The sequence below is a fragment of the Aegilops tauschii genome, chromosome 5 (genome assembly GCF_002575655.3).
Source record: "Aegilops tauschii subsp. strangulata cultivar AL8/78 chromosome 5, Aet v6.0, whole genome shotgun sequence".
Taxonomy (NCBI): Eukaryota; Viridiplantae; Streptophyta; class Magnoliopsida; order Poales; family Poaceae; genus Aegilops; species Aegilops tauschii.
In genome coordinates, this window is record NC_053039.3 from 332864917 (window position 1) to 332882576 (window position 17660).

The 17660-nt window shown below is 41.3% G+C and overlaps 1 protein-coding gene across 17 annotated transcripts; it reads left to right on the top strand.

Moving 5' to 3' along the window:
• The first annotated feature begins 6963 nt into the window (after nt 1-6963).
• LOC109772050 (uncharacterized) lies at nt 6964-9674 on the top strand. 17 transcript variants are annotated; one of them, XR_012184793.1, is made up of 5 exons: nt 6964-7439; nt 7572-8059; nt 8275-8403; nt 8475-8579; nt 9411-9674. XR_012184793.1 is itself a non-coding variant. In XM_020330746.4 (4 exons), exons 2-4 carry the CDS (start codon nt 7576-7578, stop codon nt 9457-9459), a joined length of 408 nt encoding a protein of 135 aa, XP_020186335.1. In that variant the 5' UTR covers nt 6966-7439; nt 7572-7575; the 3' UTR covers nt 9460-9674. The 17 variants fall into 17 exon arrangements, 1 of the variants encoding a protein (XP_020186335.1); XR_012184789.1 differs by having other exon boundaries at nt 6965-7439; nt 7572-7835; nt 7983-8059; nt 8275-8579; XR_012184796.1 differs by lacking the exon at nt 8275-8403 and having other exon boundaries at nt 6965-7439; nt 7572-7835; nt 7983-8059.
• Nucleotides 9675-17660: the final 7986 nt, after the last annotated feature.

Consider the following 17660-nt stretch of genomic DNA (forward strand, 5'->3'; position numbering starts at 1 on the left):
GTCGTAGTGCTTAGGCGAAGCCCTACGTCGGTAGCTTCATCATCATCGTCATCACGCCGTCGTGCTGACGAAGCTCTCCCTCGACACTCAGCTGGATCGAGAGTTCGTGGGACGTCACCGAGATGAACGTGTGTAGATCGCGGAGGTGCCGTACTTTTGGTACTAGGATCGGTCGGACCGTGAAGACGTACGACTACATCAACCGCATTGTCATAACGCTTTCGTTTACGGTCTATGAGGGTACGTGGACTACACTCTCCCCTCTCGTTGCTATGCATCACCATGATAGATCTTGCGTGTGCGTAGGAATCTTTTTGAAATTACTGCGTTCCCAACAGTGGCATCCGAGCCAGGTCTATGCGTAGATGTTATATGCACGATTAGAACACAAAGAGTTATGGGCGATAATAGTCATACTGCTTACCAGCATGTCATACTTTGATTCGGTGGTATTGTTGGATGAAGCGGCTCAGACCGACATTACGCGTACGCTTACGCGAGACTGGTTCTACCGACATGCTTCGCACACAGGTGGCTAGTGGGTGTCAGTTTCTCCAACTTTAGTTGAATCGAGTGTGACTACGCCCGGTCCTTGTTGAAGGTTAAAACAACACACTTGACAAAAAATTGTTGTGGTTTTTGATGCGTAGGTAAGAACGGTTCTTGCTCAGCCCGTAGCAGCCACGTAAAACTTGCAACAACAAAGTAGAGGACGTCTGACTTGTTTTTGCAGGGCATGTTGTGATGTGATATGCTCAAGACATGATGCTAAATTTTATTGTATGAGATGATCATGTTTTGTAACAGAGTTATCTACAACTGGCAGGAGCCATATGGTTGTCGCTTTATTGTATGAAATGCAATCGCCATGTAATTGCTTTACTTTATCACTGAGCGGTAGCGATAGTCGTAGTAGCAATAGTTGGCGAGACGACAACGATGCTTCGATTGAGATCAAGGTGTCAAGCCGGTGACGATGAGGATCATGACGGTGCTTTGGAGATGGAGATCAAAGGCACAAGATGATGATGGCCATATCATATCACTTATATTGATTGCATGTTATGTTTATCCTTTATGCATCTTATTTTGCTTAGTTCGGCGGTAGCATTATAAGATGATCCCTCAAGGTACAAGTGTTCTCCCTGAGTATGCACCGTTGCTACAGTTCATCATGCCGAGACACCACGTGATGATCGGGTGTGATAAGCTCTACGTTCACATACAACGGGTGCAAGCCAGTTTTGCACATGCAGAATACTCGGGTTAAACTTGACGAGCCTAGCATATGCAGATATGGCCTCGGAACACTGAGACCGAAAGGTCGAGCGTGAATTATATAGTAGATATGATCAACATAGTGATGTTCACCATTGAAAACTACTCCATCTCACGTGATGATCGGACATGGTTTAGTTGATATGGATCACGTGATCACTTAGATGATTAGAGAGATGTCTATCTAAGTGGGAGTTCTTAAGTAATATGATTAATTGAACTTTAATTTATCATGAACTTACTACCTGATAGTATTTTGCATGTCTATGTTGTTGTAGATAAATGGCCCGTGTTGTTATTCCGTTGAATTTTAATGTGTTCCTAGAGAAAGCTAAGTTGAAAGATGATGGTAGCAATTACACGGACTGGGTCTGTAACTTGAGGATTATCCTCATTGATGCACAGAAGAATTACGTCCTGGAAGCACCGCTAGGTGACAAACCCACTACAGGAGCAACGCCAGATGTTATGAATGTCTGACAGAGCAAAGCTGATGACTACTCGATAGTTCAGTGTGCCATGCTTTACGGCTTAGAACCGGGACATCAACGATGTTTTGAACGTCGTGGAGCATATGAGATGTTCCAGGAGTTGAAGTTAATATTTCAAGCAAATGCCCAGATTGAGAGATATGAAGTCGCCAATAAGTTCTACAACTGCAAAATGGAGGAGAATAGTTCTATCAGTGAACATATACTCAGAATGTCTGGGTACCACAACCACTAGACTCAACTGGGAGTTAATCATCCTAATGATAGTGTCATTGACAGAGTTCTTCAATCACTACCACCAAGCTACAAGAGCTTCGTGATGAACTATAATATACAAGGAATGGATAAGACAATTTCCGAGCTCTTCGCAATGCTAAAGGCTGCGGAGGTAGAAATCAAGAAGGAGCATCAAGTGTTGATGGTCCACAAGACCACCAGTTTCAAGAAAAAGGGTAAAGGGAAGAAGGGGAACTTCAAGAAGAACAGCAAGCAAGTTGCTGCTCAAGTGAACAAGCCCAAGTCCGGACCTAAGCTTGAGACTGAGTGCTTGTACTACAAAGGGACTGGTCACTGGAAGCGGAACTGCCCCAATTATTTGGCGGAGAAGAAGGATGGCAAAGTGAAAGGTATATTTGATATACATGTCATTGATGTGTACCTTACTAATGCTCGCAGTAGCGCCTTGGTATCTGATACTGGTTCTGTTGCTAATATTTGCAACTTGAAACAGGGGCTACAGATTAAGCGAAGATTGGCTAAGAACAAGGTGACGATGCGCGTGGGAAATGGTTCCAAAGTCGATGTGATCACCGTCGGCACGCTACCTCTACATCTACCTTCGGGATTAGTTTTAGACCTAAATAATTGTTATTTGATGCCAGCGTTGAGCATGAACATTATATCTGGATCTTGTTTGATGCGAGACGGTTATTCATTTAAATAAGAGAATAATTGTTGTTCTATTTATATGAGTAATATCTTTTATGGTCATGCACCCTTGATGAGTGGTCTATTTTTACTAAATCTTGATAGTAGTGATACACATGTTCATAGTATTGAAGCCAAAAGATATAAGTTTAATAATAATAGTGCAACTTATTTGTGGCACTGCCGTTTAGGTCATATTGGTGTAAAGCGCATGAAGAAACTCCATGCCGATGGGCTTTTGGAATCACTTGATGCTTGTGAACCATGCCTCATGGGCAAGATGACTAAGACTCCGTTCTCCGGAACAATGGAGCGAGCAACAGATTTGTTGGATATAATAGATACTGATGTATGCGGTCCGATGAGTGTTGATGCTCGCGGCGGGTACCGTTATTTTCTTACTTTCACAGATGATTTGAGTAGATATGGGTATATCTACTTGATGAAACATAAGTTTGAAACATTTGAAAAGTTTAAAGAATTTCAGAATGAAGTGGAAAATCATCGTAACAACAAAATAAAGTTTCTATGATCTAATCGTGGAGGAGAATATTTGAGTTACGAGTTTGGTCTTCATTTGAAACAATGCGGAATAGTTTCGCAACTCACGCCACCTGGAACACCACAACCTAATGGTGTGTCCGAACGTCGTAATCGTACTTTACTTGATATGGCGCGATCTATGATGTCTGTCACTGATTTACCGCTATCATTTTGGGGTTATGCTTTAGAGACGGTTGCATTCACGTTAAATAGGGCACCATCTAAATCCGTTGAGACGACACCTTATGAACTGTGGTTTGGCAAGAAACTCAAGTTGTCGTTTCTTGAAGTTTGGGGCTGCGATGCTTATGTAAAAAAGTTTCAACCTGATAAGCTCGAACCCAAATCGGAGAAATGTGTCTTCATAGGATACCCAAAGGAGACTATTGGGTACACCTTCTATCACAGATCCGAAGGCAAGATATTAGTTGCTAAAAATGGATCCTTTCTAGAGAAGGAGTTTCTCTCGAAAGAAGTGAGTGGGAGGAAAGTAGAACTTGATGAGGTAATTGTACCTACTCCCAAATTGGAAATTAGTTCATCACAGAAATCAGTTCCAGTGATTCCTACACCAATTAGTGAGGAAGCTAATGATGATGATCATGAAACTTCAGATCAAGTTACTGCTGAACCTCGTAGGTCAACCAGAGTAAGATCCGCACCAGAGTGGTACGGTAATCCTGTTCTGGAAGTCATGTTACTTGACCATGACGAACCTACGAACTATGAGGAAGCGATGATGAGCCCAGATTCCGCAAAATGGCTTGAGGCCATGAAATCTGAGATGGGATCCATGTATGAGAACAAAGTATGGACTTTGGTTGACTTGCCCGATGATTGGCAAGCCATAGAAAATAAATGGATCTTCAAGAAAAAGACTGACGCTGACGGTAATGCTACTGTCTACAAAGCTCGACTTGTTGCGAAAGGTTTTCGACAAGTTCAAGGAGTTGACTACGATGAGACCTTCTCACCCGTAGCAATGCTTAAGTCCGTCCGAATCATGTTAGCAATTGCCGCATTTTATGATTATGAAATTTGGCAAATGGATGTCAAAACTGCATTCCTTAATGGATATCTTAAAGAAGAGTTGTATATGATGCAACCAGAAGGTTTTGTCAATCCAAAAGGTGCTAACAAAGTGTGCAAGCTCCAGCGATCCATTTATGGACTGGTGCAAGCCTCTCGGAGTTGGAATATACGTTTTGATAATGTGATCAAAGCATATGGATTTATATAGACTTTTGGATAAACCTGTATTTACAAGAAAGTGAGTAGGAGCTCTGTAGCATTTCTGATATTATATGTGGATGACATATTATTGATCGGAAATGATACCGAATTTCTGAATAGCATAAAAGGATACTTGAATAAGAATTTTTTCCTCGGTGAAGCTGCTTATATATTGGGCATCAAGATCTATAGAGATAGATCAAGATGCTTAATTGGACTTTCACAAAGCACATAGCTTGACAAAGTTTTGAAGAAGTTCAAAATGGATCAAGCAAAGAAACGGTTCTTGCCCGTGTTACGTCGATGCAAGCTTTGACACTGATCCAGAAGACTCTAAGTCACAAACCGGATACGTATTTTTATTGAATGGTGGAGCTGTCAGTTGGTGCAGTTCCAAGCAGAGCGTCGTGGCGGGATCTACGTGTGAAGCGGAGTACATAGCTGCTTCAGAAGCAGCGAATGAAGGAGTCTGGATGAAGGAGTTCATATCCGATCTAGGTGTCATACCTAGTGCATCGGGTCCAATAAAAATCTTTTGTGACAATACTGGTGCAATTGCCTTGGCAAAGGAATCCAGATTTCACAAGAGAACCAAGCACATCAATAGACGCTTCAATTCCATCCGCGATCAAGTCAAGAAGGAAGACACAGAGATTTGCAAGATACATACGGATCTGAATGTTGCAGACCCATTGACTAAGCCTCTCTCACGAGCAAAACATGATCAACACGAAGACTCCATGGATATTAGAATCATTACAATATAATCTAGATTATTAACTCTAGTGCAAGTGGGAGACTGAAGGAAATATGCCCTAGAGGCAATAATAAAGTTGTTATTTATATTTCCTTATATCATGATACATGTTTATTATTCATGCTAGAATTGTATTAACCGGAAATTTAGTACATGTGTGAATACATAGACAAACAGAGTGTCACTAGTATGCCTCTACTTGACTAGCTAGTTAATCAAAGATGGTTAAGTTTCCTAGCCATGGACAAAGAGTTGTCATTTGATAAGCGGGATCACATCATTAGTGAATGATGTGATTGACTTGAACCATCCGTTAGCTTAGCACGATGATCGTTTAGTTTGTTGCTATTGCTTTCTTCATAACTTATACATGTTCCTATGACTATGAGATTATGCAACTCCTGAATACCGGAGGAACACTTAGTGTGCTATCAAACATCACAACGTAACTGGGTGATTATAAAGATGCTCTACAGGTGTCTCCGATGGTGTTTGTTGAGTTGGCATAAATCGAGATTGGGATTTGTCACTCCGAGTATCTGAGAGGTATCTCTGGGCCCTCTCGGTGATGCACATCACTATAAGCCTTGCAAGCATTTTGACTAATTAGTTAGTTACGGGATGTTGCATTACGGAACGAGTAAAGAGACTTGCCGGTAACGAGATTGAACTAGGTATTAAGATACCGACGATCGAATCTCGGGCAAGTAACATTTATGCGGTTTGATCGATAAAGATCTTCGTAGAATATGTAGGAACCAACATGAGCATCCAGGTTCCGCTATTGGTTATTGACCGGAGATGAGTCTCGGTCATGCCTACATAGTTCTCGAACCCGTAGGGTCCGCACGCTTAACGTTCGGTGACGATCCGTATTATGAGTTTATGTGTTTTGATGAACCGAAGGTTGTTCGGAGTCCCGGATATGATCACGGGCATGACGAGGAGTCTCGAAATGGTCGAGACAAAAAGATGGATATATTGAAAGCCTATGTTTGGACAGAATGGTTCCGGGTGAGTTCGGACATTTACAGGAGTACCGGGGGGTTACCGGAACCCCCGGGGAGTACATGGGCCTTAATGGGCCTTAGTGGGAGAGAGGAGGAGGCGGCCTAGGAGGGTGCACCCCCAAGCCCAATCCAAATTGGGAGGGGGGCCAGTCCCCCCTTTCCTTCCTCCCTCTCTCCTCCTTCCTTCCTCTCCTACTGCCACTTGGAAGAGGGGGAATCCTACTCCCGGTGGGAGTAGGACTCCCCTAGGGCGCGCCATAGAGAGGGCCGGCCCTCCCCCTCCTCCACTACTTTATATACGGGGGAGGGGGCACCCCATAGATACACAAGTTGATCATTGTCTTAGCCGTGTGCGGTGCCCCCCTCCACCATAATCCACCTCGGTCATATCGTCGTAGTGCTTAGGCGAAGCCCTGCGCCGGTATCTTCATCATCATCGTCATCACGCCGTCGTGCTGACGAAGCTCTCCCTCGACACTCAGCTGGATCGAGAGTTCGTGGGACGTCACCGAGATGAACGTGTGTAGATCGCGGAGGTGCCGTACTTTCGGTACTAGGATCGGTCGGACCGTGAAGACGTACGACTACATCAACCGCGTTGTTATAACGCTTCCGTTTACGGTCTATGAGGGTACGTGGACTACACTCTCCCCTCTCGTTGCTATGCATCACCATGATAGATCTTGGTAGGATTTTTTTTGAAATTACCGCGTTCCCCAACACGAATCTGTCCCATGCCGCGGCAGATCTTGGGGCTCACTCACCGGTCCTCTCCACTCACCCGCCACCTCTCGCCCTCTCCCCTCCCCCTGCCGCATCGCCGCGCGAGTCGCCGAGCCCGCAAACGCGGGACTCCGCCCGCCGACCACCGCATCAGTCCCATGCCGCGGCCGGTCTTATGGCTCATTCACCTCTCTTCTCCACTCACTCCAACATCTCGGTCATCTCCCCTCCCCCGCCGCATCGCCGCGCGCGTCGACTGTGCGACTCTGCCCACCAACCACCGCAGCGGCGTGGCTAGGGGCTCCGACGAGCTGTGTGCGGCGCGACCAACGGGGACGGACGCAGTGAGCTTACTGACATAGGCGCGGGTGCTCGGTCCGGTCCCATTCCGCTCGCATCCGCAGCGGTGTTTGTCTCCGGCGAGGTGGCAGGTGGATCCAAAGCGCGGCGGCTCGATCTGCATCGCCAGCAGCTCCGGTACGCCGCTCCCCCTTCTTGACCCACCCCCTCTCCTCCTCTTCTAATTTAACTTGATCCGCCCCTCTCCTCCTCTTTTTCTCCCTTTAATTTCCTGCCTGATCTGGTTTCCTCTTCCCTGATGAGCTGCAGCGCCATGAACCGGCCTCACAGCCACGGCCAGGAGCGACGATTGCTCCCCAACTCTGCGGCATGGTGTGCGCTGACCGTTCGTCCCCAAGTCCCCAACGCTGCCACCGGCCGGAGACACGACGGTTCTCTCGTCCGGCTCAAAGCACGCGCCGTTGTGGCCCGCCTCCCGCTGCAGCAGCTGGCAAAGAAAGCGGAACGCCCCTGCGCCGGCGACATCGGCATCTCCATCGACCGTCTCAGCAACTGCTACCTTGACAGGTGATGGTAAGCCTGAGCTAGCTGGGTTATCTGATTCAACATGCATGGTCAATATTTATTTAAATGGTTGACCCATGAATATGTACATACAATCAGACGTACATACCATGCATGTTAAGATGAAACATAAAACAATCTTACTTGATATACTAGGGGGACGCAGATCAATTTTCCTCTGATGATCATCTCGTGTGGGTTCGTTTATCTGCCCCAGCTTGTGTTCTGACCCGGTATTGTTGCATTGTACCACCAGTTCCTTTCATGTATTTTTCTTAGTCTGATAAGACGTATGCATCCCGTCGCTTAAAGCATCACAACCTAAAATTAACAGATCAACAAACGTGCCATACGCTATACACCAACATGAACACCCGTATGCATAAATTATGTCATATGAAAATGCGGATTGGTCTGTACCATATGAATCTTCCGGTACATAATCCAGTGTTACATTACTCGGAGCCGACAAGGGAGCATCATGATGGTCTCCTGCCCGTAGCAATCTTGATCCATCTGTAAAGTTGTAACCAATAGGAATACAACACCAATGAAAAACCGTTGAGCAAGTATGGAGGTAACATTCTCAGCATGATTCACACAGCCTTATACTTGGATGCGTTGTGTAACTGTCGTCAACATTTTCAGCTACGGGTGTGATGCTTGCATAACATTCTTCAACATTTGTCGCACCGTCAGTAATGGACAACTCGCATGCGCCGAAATTTCAGATAGTGTGAATTATACATGTAGGTAAGTCCTCGTCTGGTTGATGTTCACTTGCCTTGCTTTTTGAATTCCCCATAAGCACATATGTAACGGCAGCTCCCTGTGAAGAAGATAACATTGCTTGATGTGAATGGTTATCATATATTAATTGCCTTACTTCAAGTTTTACCTTGTGCAAAAAGATTTAGCAGCATGTTCTTTATAGTTCTTTGTTTTTCATTTATACAAATCACCTCAGGTTATGTTTATTCAGGTTATCTTTGCAAATCACTTAGATCACATTGATACAACATCTAGGAAATCAATATTGCAAACTTTGCACATTAAGGAGTAATCTATAGTCAGGTTACTATAACAAATACTTCACATACTATATGTTTTCCAATAAATCTGCTTGAGCTAATTTGCTGTTTGGTTTTGTATATTGTGCTTGAAATGCTTGCTTGCAGTTTTGATCTGGCACTGATCTTATTATCAGGGCCTTCATGATTTCCTTCTTGGAATTGCTTGCTTCTAATTTCTTTGAAAGATACCATGATGCAATTTTGTTTTTCTATCTTGTGTATTCTGCTGCTGATTCCTGCTGATTCTTTCTTGCAGTATGGGTTATTGTGTGACCGGTTACAGTGTGATAACAAATTTTGTATTTGTGATTTGTCCCCTCCCCAAGGAAGCTTCTATATAAAAGATCTCAAAATGCAGGAGCCTAAGAAAATGCTACATAAAAGATGTCAACTTCTATATCAGCTATCTAAAAGATATCACCTGTGCCTGAAATTATTATCAGCTTCTTCATCAAGTATCAATTAATTGCAGCTGGGCTTAACCATTGTTTTTTATTTTCTTTGTCGACAGAGAGGCAAGTTCGAGATTCAATTGGATGGACCTTCATGTTGTTTATTGAGTTTCTCATCAGCCATGGTCTTTCTTAAGTGATTATAATGTCGAAGTAGTACATTGCAAACATGTGTATAAACTGTATAATAACAAAACGCGAACCTGGACGCGTTTGGTTGCTGATCCTGGAAGCGGTCGGCAGCGGGTCCTGTAGGCGGTACACGGCGGAACCTTGAAGTGATCGGCGGCTGAATGTGCTAGCGGTTCGCGTTTGATTAGCACACCCGCCCTACGCGCGCCATGTTCCACCTAACTATTTTTTGAGGGGTTACCCTATTTGGTGCGCGCGCGGGACGCTAGTAGCGACCCCCCCCCCCCCCCCCCCTGCCGCAAATCATTTCGGCCGGCCCATCTTGCTCGTTTCCCCTTTTTTCAGGTTCTAGAACCTCCCCAAACCAATTTTTTTTGTGTGTGGTGTTCTTTCCGTTTTTTTCTTTTTTCGTATCTCTTTTAGTTTTCTTTTTTATTTCCCTTTTAATTTCATTTTCGTTTTTTGATTCATTGTTTTTACCAAATTTACAACCATTTTTTAAAATTTGAACAACTTTTAAAATCAGTGATTTTTTGGCAATTTTTTCATGGAATTCAAAATTTTCATTGAAATAAAAAATATATTTTATTCAAAAACTGCATAAATTATACACAAATGTACGTAAAATAATAATAAATGGTCGTCAAATTCAAAATATGTTCTCCAAAGAAAAATTAGTTCATAAAAAAATGTTTTCGTCCAAAAAAATGTTCATCATATTCAAATATTTATAAAGTTAAAAAAATGTTCAGAGACTTCAAAAATGTCTTTGAACTCAAAATTTGTTCACGAAATTCAGAAAAAATACATTAAATTTAATTTTGTTCATACCGAAATATTCATCAATATTCAAACAATGTTCATAAAAATCATTAAAATACAAATTTTTCATCAAATTTATGAAAATGTTCATTTTTTAGAAATTGGAAGAGTATTCTGAATTCGTGAACATTGTTTTAAATTTGTGAATAGTTTTTCATTAGTGAACAGTTTTTTGCAATTCAAAACTTGTGGGCTGCATGCTCGCTTCTTTCCCAACGTGCAGGTCGCTATATAGGAGCCCCCCCGCGCAATAGGGATTATTGTATTGGATGCCCCTATGAAGATTCTATACGCCTGCCAGCCTGCGTGCTACAACATCCAAAATAGAGGGATCTCCGTTTGGATAGGGCGTGTGAATGAGAATGTTAATGGGCCAGGCACTGTGTGGCCTATTAATGTATATGTTTTTGGTTTGACAAAATTAACCTAAAAATATGTAATAATTTTTTATATTATTGTCTTTTTAGTAAGAAGGAAACTATATATATAATTAGAAATTAATGTACCTATAAACAAATGTTCATATATACAAAAAAATCATCTTATATTTCATGAAAGTTTACTATAAATTACAACATAAAATTTAATTGAAAATTCGACGCAATTAATTTAAAAAATGCAAATGTGCGTTAGAATATATATTCGCATAAATTTTAAAAAATGTACCTATTTTATCTACAAATTATAATTTGACAAAAGTCAGGAAAAAAATTGTAGTGAATAAAACAGGAAGAAGAACACAAAAGAGAAAAGGAAAAACAGTAATAACAGAAAGCACAAAAAGGAAATAAAAACATAAAGGGGAAGAAGAAGGAAAAAATGTGTCGCACCTACCGGGTGGCATATAGGAATTCTGCTGAATCCAAGCAAACCTTTGTGTTGCGTAAGGTTCCTCTCCCTAATGGCAGCTCACCATATAGGAATTGGGGAATTGCATACAATCTCAGATATGTAATTTGAATCTGGAAGTGAGAGAGAGAGAGAGAGAGAGAGAGAGAGAGAGAGAGAGGAAAACATGAGAGTAGGTGAGTTTACACCCTAAAAATTCGACAACCCTCGAGCACATGCCTCACGCACTTTACGTGAATCGAGTAACTGGACGGGGGAATCATATACGCACCCCCTTCCGCGCTGGGCGTTCTCATGGGCTGGCCCAATTTTCAATTTTTTCTTTTTTCCTTTCCTTTTCTGTTTTTCTTTTTCTTCCCTTTTTTTATCTTTACTTTTTCACCCTTTTTGCGAATTTTATTTTCAAATTCCCAAACATTTTTTTCATCGAATTAAAAAATATTTATCGATGTAAAAAAATGTACATTGAATTTTTTTGTTCATCGGATTTCGAAAATGTTCATCAAAATTCAAAAAAAAAACACCAACCTAAATGTTTTTCATTAAATTCCAATTTGTTTATCATTTTAATTTTTCATCAAATTCAAAAAATAACATTGAATTCAAAATTTGTTCATTCATTTTTTTAAACAGTTCTTGAATACAAATTTTGTTCATCAAGTTAAAAAATGTTCACTAAATTCAAAATCTGTTCTTCAAGTTTTAAAATTGTTGATCATTAGTAAATAATGCTCATAATTTTTTTCATATATATAAAGAAATGTTGATTCAAATTCGAAAAATGTTTATTTTTGTAAATCATAGACATTTTTTAATTCGAGAACTGTTTTTGACAATTCAAAACTCATAAAATTTTGAAATATTAGAACCTTTTTGTAATCCCGAATTATTTTAACATATAATAAAACAAAAACAGAAAATAAAAACAAAAACTAAAAACGAACAAAAAAACAGGGAGCGTTCGTCCCCGCACATGGGCCGGCCCAACAGGGAGCGCATGGGGCTGGGGGTGCGCGCTTCCCCAACTGCGAGAGCAACTGATTGACAAGCGCTCCTTCGGGAGCCTCGCAACTATCACTTGCGGGTGGGCTAAGAGCGCGCAGACGCCACCACGTGTTGCGCTCTAGGCGCTCCCTCCGGATTTTTTTATTTTTCCGCATGCGTTTTTGGCTTTTAAACGGTTTTTTGTTTCTGGTTTTTTTCGACCTTTTGGGTTTTCAATGGTCTTCCTTAGCTTTTGGACCAAAAAAGATTTCAAATTCTTTTTTGCGCGAAAAATGCGTTTTTTTACACATAAATATAGTATCTGGGGGTACAAGCACAATGAGCACACATCCGACCTCTGCATATTTAGGATGAACATAGCAACACAAATGCACACAGGTAAAACATCATATCGACAAAGCACAAAGTCATATAAGAATGAAACTATGCCTAGGCGGAGAGAGAGAAAAGAAAAGAAAAAAGAGCAATCAAAATAGTGATCGACGGTATACAACAACGACCATCCACACCAACCATTTCTTGACAACACAAGGACTACGAGAAATGTTCTCCAAAAGGAACAACCTCATGAAGTGAACGACACGCAAGCGCCGCTGCCGCTGGATCCAACAACGGGTAGATCATGTGCTTTCACCCTGAATGAGTCTGAGTGAATTCCAAGCAACATCTTCAACAAGTAATGACGTAAAAACGAGACCATTGTACCAACTAGGGTTAGACCTAGGGTTTTCACTATAGATCTCAAGACAAGGTGCTATGCACACAGTCATGACATGATATGCCATGCGACAGATGACCATTGCCCGCATGAGTAGATAGTGGAGTCGTGACAAGTGTCGCTTGCCACAACATGATGTATGATACGTCCATTTTGCGTCATGCTTTTAAATCGATATTAACTGCATTATGGACTGTTATTACACATTATGTCACAATACTTATGCCTATTCTCTCTTATTTTACAAGGTTTACATAAAGAGGGAGAATGCCGGCAGCTGGAATTCTGGGCTGGAAAAGGAGCAATTATTAGAGACCTATTCTGCACAACTCCAAAAGTCCTGAAACTCCACGAAAGTTATTTTTGGAAATAATAAAAAATAGTGAGCGAAGAAAATACCAGAGGGGACCCACACCCTGGCCACGAGGGTGGGGGGCGCGCCCCCTGCCTCGTGGGCCCCTTGGTGGCCCTCCGGTGCCCATCTTCTGCTATATGAAGTCTTTCGTCCGAGAAAAAATCATAAGAAAGCTTTCGGGAAGAGACTCCGCCGCCACGAGGCGGAACCTTGGCGGAACCAATCTAGGGCTCCAGCGAAGCTGTTCTGCGGGGGAAACTTCCCTCCGGGAGGGGGAAATCATCGCCATCGTCATCACCAACGCTCCTCTCATCGGGAGGGGGCCAATCTCCATCAACATCTTCACCAGCACTATCTCCTCTCAAACCCTAGTTCATCTCTTGTATCCAATTCTTGTCTCTAAGTCTGAGATTGGTACCTGTAGGTTGCTAGTAGTGTTGATTACTCCTTGTAGTTGATGCTAGTTGGTTTATTTGGTGGAAGATCATATGTTCAGATCCATTATGCATATTAATACTCCTCTGATTATGAACATGAATATGCTTTGTGAGTAGTTACGTTTGTTCCTGAGGACATGGGAGAAGTCTTGCTATTAGTAGCCATGTGAATTTGGTATTCGTTCGATATTTTGATGAGATGTATGTTGTCTCTCCTCTAGTGGTGTCATGTGAACGTCGACTACATGACACTTCACCATTATTTGGGCCTAGATGAAGGCATTGGGAAGTAATAAGTAGATGACGGGTTGCTAGAGTGACAGAAGCTTAAACCCTAGTTTATGCGTTGCTTCATAAGGGGCTGATTTGGATCCATATGTTTCATGCTATGGTTAGGTTTACCTTAATACTTCTTTTGTAGTTGCGGATGCTTACAATAGGAGTTAATCATAAGTGGGATGCTTGTCCAATTAAGGGCAGCACCCAAGCACCGGTCCACCTACATATCAAATTATCAAAGTACCGAACGCGAATCATATGAACGTGATGAAAACTAGCTTGACGATAATTCCCATGTGTCCTCGGGAGCGTTTTCCTTCATATAAGAAATTGTCCAGGCTTGTCCTTTGCTACAAAAAGGATTGGGCCATCTTGCTGCACTTTATTTATACTTGTTACTTGTTACCCGTTACAATTTATCTTATCACAGAACTATCTGTTACCGACAATTCCAGTGCTTGCAGAGAATACCTTACTGAAAACCGCTTATCATTTCCTTCTGCTCCTCGTTGGGTTTGACACTCTTACTTATCGAAAGGACTATGATAGATCCCCTATACTTGTGGGTCATCAAGAATCTTTTCTGGCGCCGTTGCCGGGGAGTGAAGCGCCTTTGGTAGGTGGAATTTGGTAAGGAAATATTTATATAGTGTGCTGAAATTTACTGTCACTTGTTACTATGGAAAGCAATCCTTTGAGGGGCTTGTTCGGGGTATCTTCACCCCGACCAGTAGAGCAAATAGTTGCTCCTCAACCTACTGAACCTACTGAAAATGTTTACTTTGAAATTCCTTTGGGTATGATAGAGAAACTGCTAACTAATCCTTTTGCAGGAGATGGAACATTGCATCCCGATTTACACTTAATCTATGTGGATGAATTAAGCTTGCAGATATGCCCGATGATGTTATCAAGAAGAAGGTCTTTCCTTTATCTTTGAAGGGAGATGCATTGACATGGTATAGGCTATGTGATGATATGGAATCATGGGACTACAAGCGATTGAAATTGGAATTTCATCAGAAGTTTTATCCTATGCATCTTGTTCATTGTGATCGTAATTATATATATAATTTTTGGCCTCGCGAAGGAGAAAGCATCGCTCAAGCTTGGGGGAGGCTTAAGTCAATGTTATATTCATGCCCCAATCATGAGCTCTCAAGAGAGATGATTATTCAAAAAAATTATGCTCGGCTTTCTGACAACAATCACTCCATGCTCGATACTTCTTGTAATGGTTCCTTTATGATGAAGACTATTGAATTCAAATGGAATTATTGGAAAGAATTAAACGCAACTCTGAAGATTGGGATCTCGACGAAGGTAAGGAGTCAGGTATAACACCTACGTTTGATTGTGTTAAATCTTTTATGGATACCGATGTTTTCCGTAAATTTAGCACTAAATATGGACTTGACTCTGAGATAGTAGCTTCTTTCTGTGAATCCTTTGCTACTCATGTTGATCTCCCTAAGGAGAAGTGGTTTAAATATAATCCTCCCGTTGAAGTAAAAGTAGTTGCACCTATTAAATTTGAAGAAAAGATTGTCACTTATAATGATCCTGTTGTTCCTACTGCTTATGTTGAGAAACCACCTTTCCCTGTTAGGTTAAAAGATCATGCTAAAGATTCAACTGTATCAGCAAAAGTAATATTAGGACACACAAACCTCCTGAGCAAGTTAAAGTTGAACCTAATATTGCATGTTATTTACTTCTGTGATGAGACCGCTAGAATTTCTAAACCTGGTGCCAAAGATAAACATAGACCTGTTGTAGGCATGCCGGTTATTTCTGTTAAAATAGGAGATCATTGTTATCATGGCTTGTGTGATATGGGTGCTAGTGCTAGTGCAATACGTATTTCCTTATATCAAGAAATTATGCATGGTATTGCACCCGCTGAGTTAGAAGAAATTGATGTTACCATTAAGCTTGCTAATAGAGATACTATTTCACCAATTGGGATTGTTAGAGATGTTGAAGTCTTGTGTGGGAAAGCTAAATACCCTGCTGATTTTCTTGTTCTTGGTTCCCCACAAGATAGCTTTTGTCCCATCATATTTGGTAGACCCTTCTTGAACACTGTTAATGCTAGGATAGACTGCAAAAAGGACGTTGTTACTATTGGTTTGGATGATATGTCTCATGAGTTTAATTTCTCTAAATTTCATAGACAACCTCGTGATGAGGAATTGCCTAGTAAAGATGAAATTATTGGTCTTGCTTCTATTGCCGCACCCCCTAATGATCCTTTAGAATAATATTTGCTAGACCATGAGAATGATATGTTTATGAATGAAAGAAGGGAAATAGATGAAGTATTCTTTAAACAGGGACCTATTCTGAAACACAACTTGCCTATTGAAATCCTAGGGGATCCTCCTCCACCCAAGGGTGATCCCGTGTTTGAGCTTAAACCATTACCTGATACTCTTAAATATGCTTATCTTGATGAAAAGAAGATATATCCTGTTATTATTAGTGCTAACCTTTCAGAGCATGAAGAACGGAAATTATTGAAAACTCCGAAGAAACACCGTGCTGCTATTGGATATACTCTCGATGATCTTAAGGGCATTAGTCCCACTCTATGCCAACACAAAATAAATTTGGAGAAAGATGCCAAACCAGTTATTGATCACCAACGACGACTAAATCCGAAGATGAAGGAAGTGGTAAGAAAGGAAATACTAAAGCTCCTTGAGGCAGGTATAATTTATCTTGTTGCTGATAGTCAGTGGGTAAGTCCTGTCCATTTTGTCCCTAAGAAGGGAGGTATTACTGTCGTTCCTAATGATAAAGATGAATTGATTCCACAAAGAATTATTACAGGTTATAGGATGGTAATTGATTTCCGCAAATTAAATAAAGCTACTAAAAAAGATCATTACCCTTTGCCTTTCATTGATCAAATGCTAGAAAGACTATCCAAACATACACATTTTTGCTTTCTAGATGGTTACTCTGGCTTCTCTCAAATACCTGTGTCAGCTGATGATCAAGCAAAGACCACTTTTACTTGCCCTTTCGGTACCTTTGCTTATAGACGTATGCCTTTTGGTTTATGTAATGCACCTGCTACCTTTCAAAGATGTATGATGGCTATATTCTCAGATTCTTGTGAAAAGATTTGTGAGGTTTTCATGGACGACTTCTCTGTTTATGGATCCTCTTTTGATGATTGCTTGAGCAACCTTGATCGAGTTTTGCAGAGATGTGAAGACACTAACCTTGTCTTGAACTGGGAGAAGTGCCACTTTATGGTTAATGAAGGTATTGTCTTGGGGCATAAAATTTCTGAAAGAGGTATTGAAGTTGATAAAGCTAAAGTTGATGCTATTGAAAAGATGCCATGTCCCAAGGACATCAAAGGTATAAGGAGTTTCCTTGGTCATGCCGGTTTTTATAGGAGGTTCATTAAGGACTTCTCAAAAATTTCTCGGCCTCTGACTAATCTATTACAAAAAGATATTCCTTTTGTTTTTGATGATGATTGTGTAGAAGTATTTGAAATACTTAAGAAAGCATTAATCTCTGCACCTATCGTTCAGCCACCCGACTGGAATTTACCCTTTGAAATTATGTGTGATGCTAGTGATTATGCTGTAGGTGCTGTTCTAGGGCAAAGAGTTGATAAGAAATTAAATGGCATTCAATATGCTAGTAAAACTCTAGACAGTGCCCAGAGAAATTATGCCACTACTGAAAA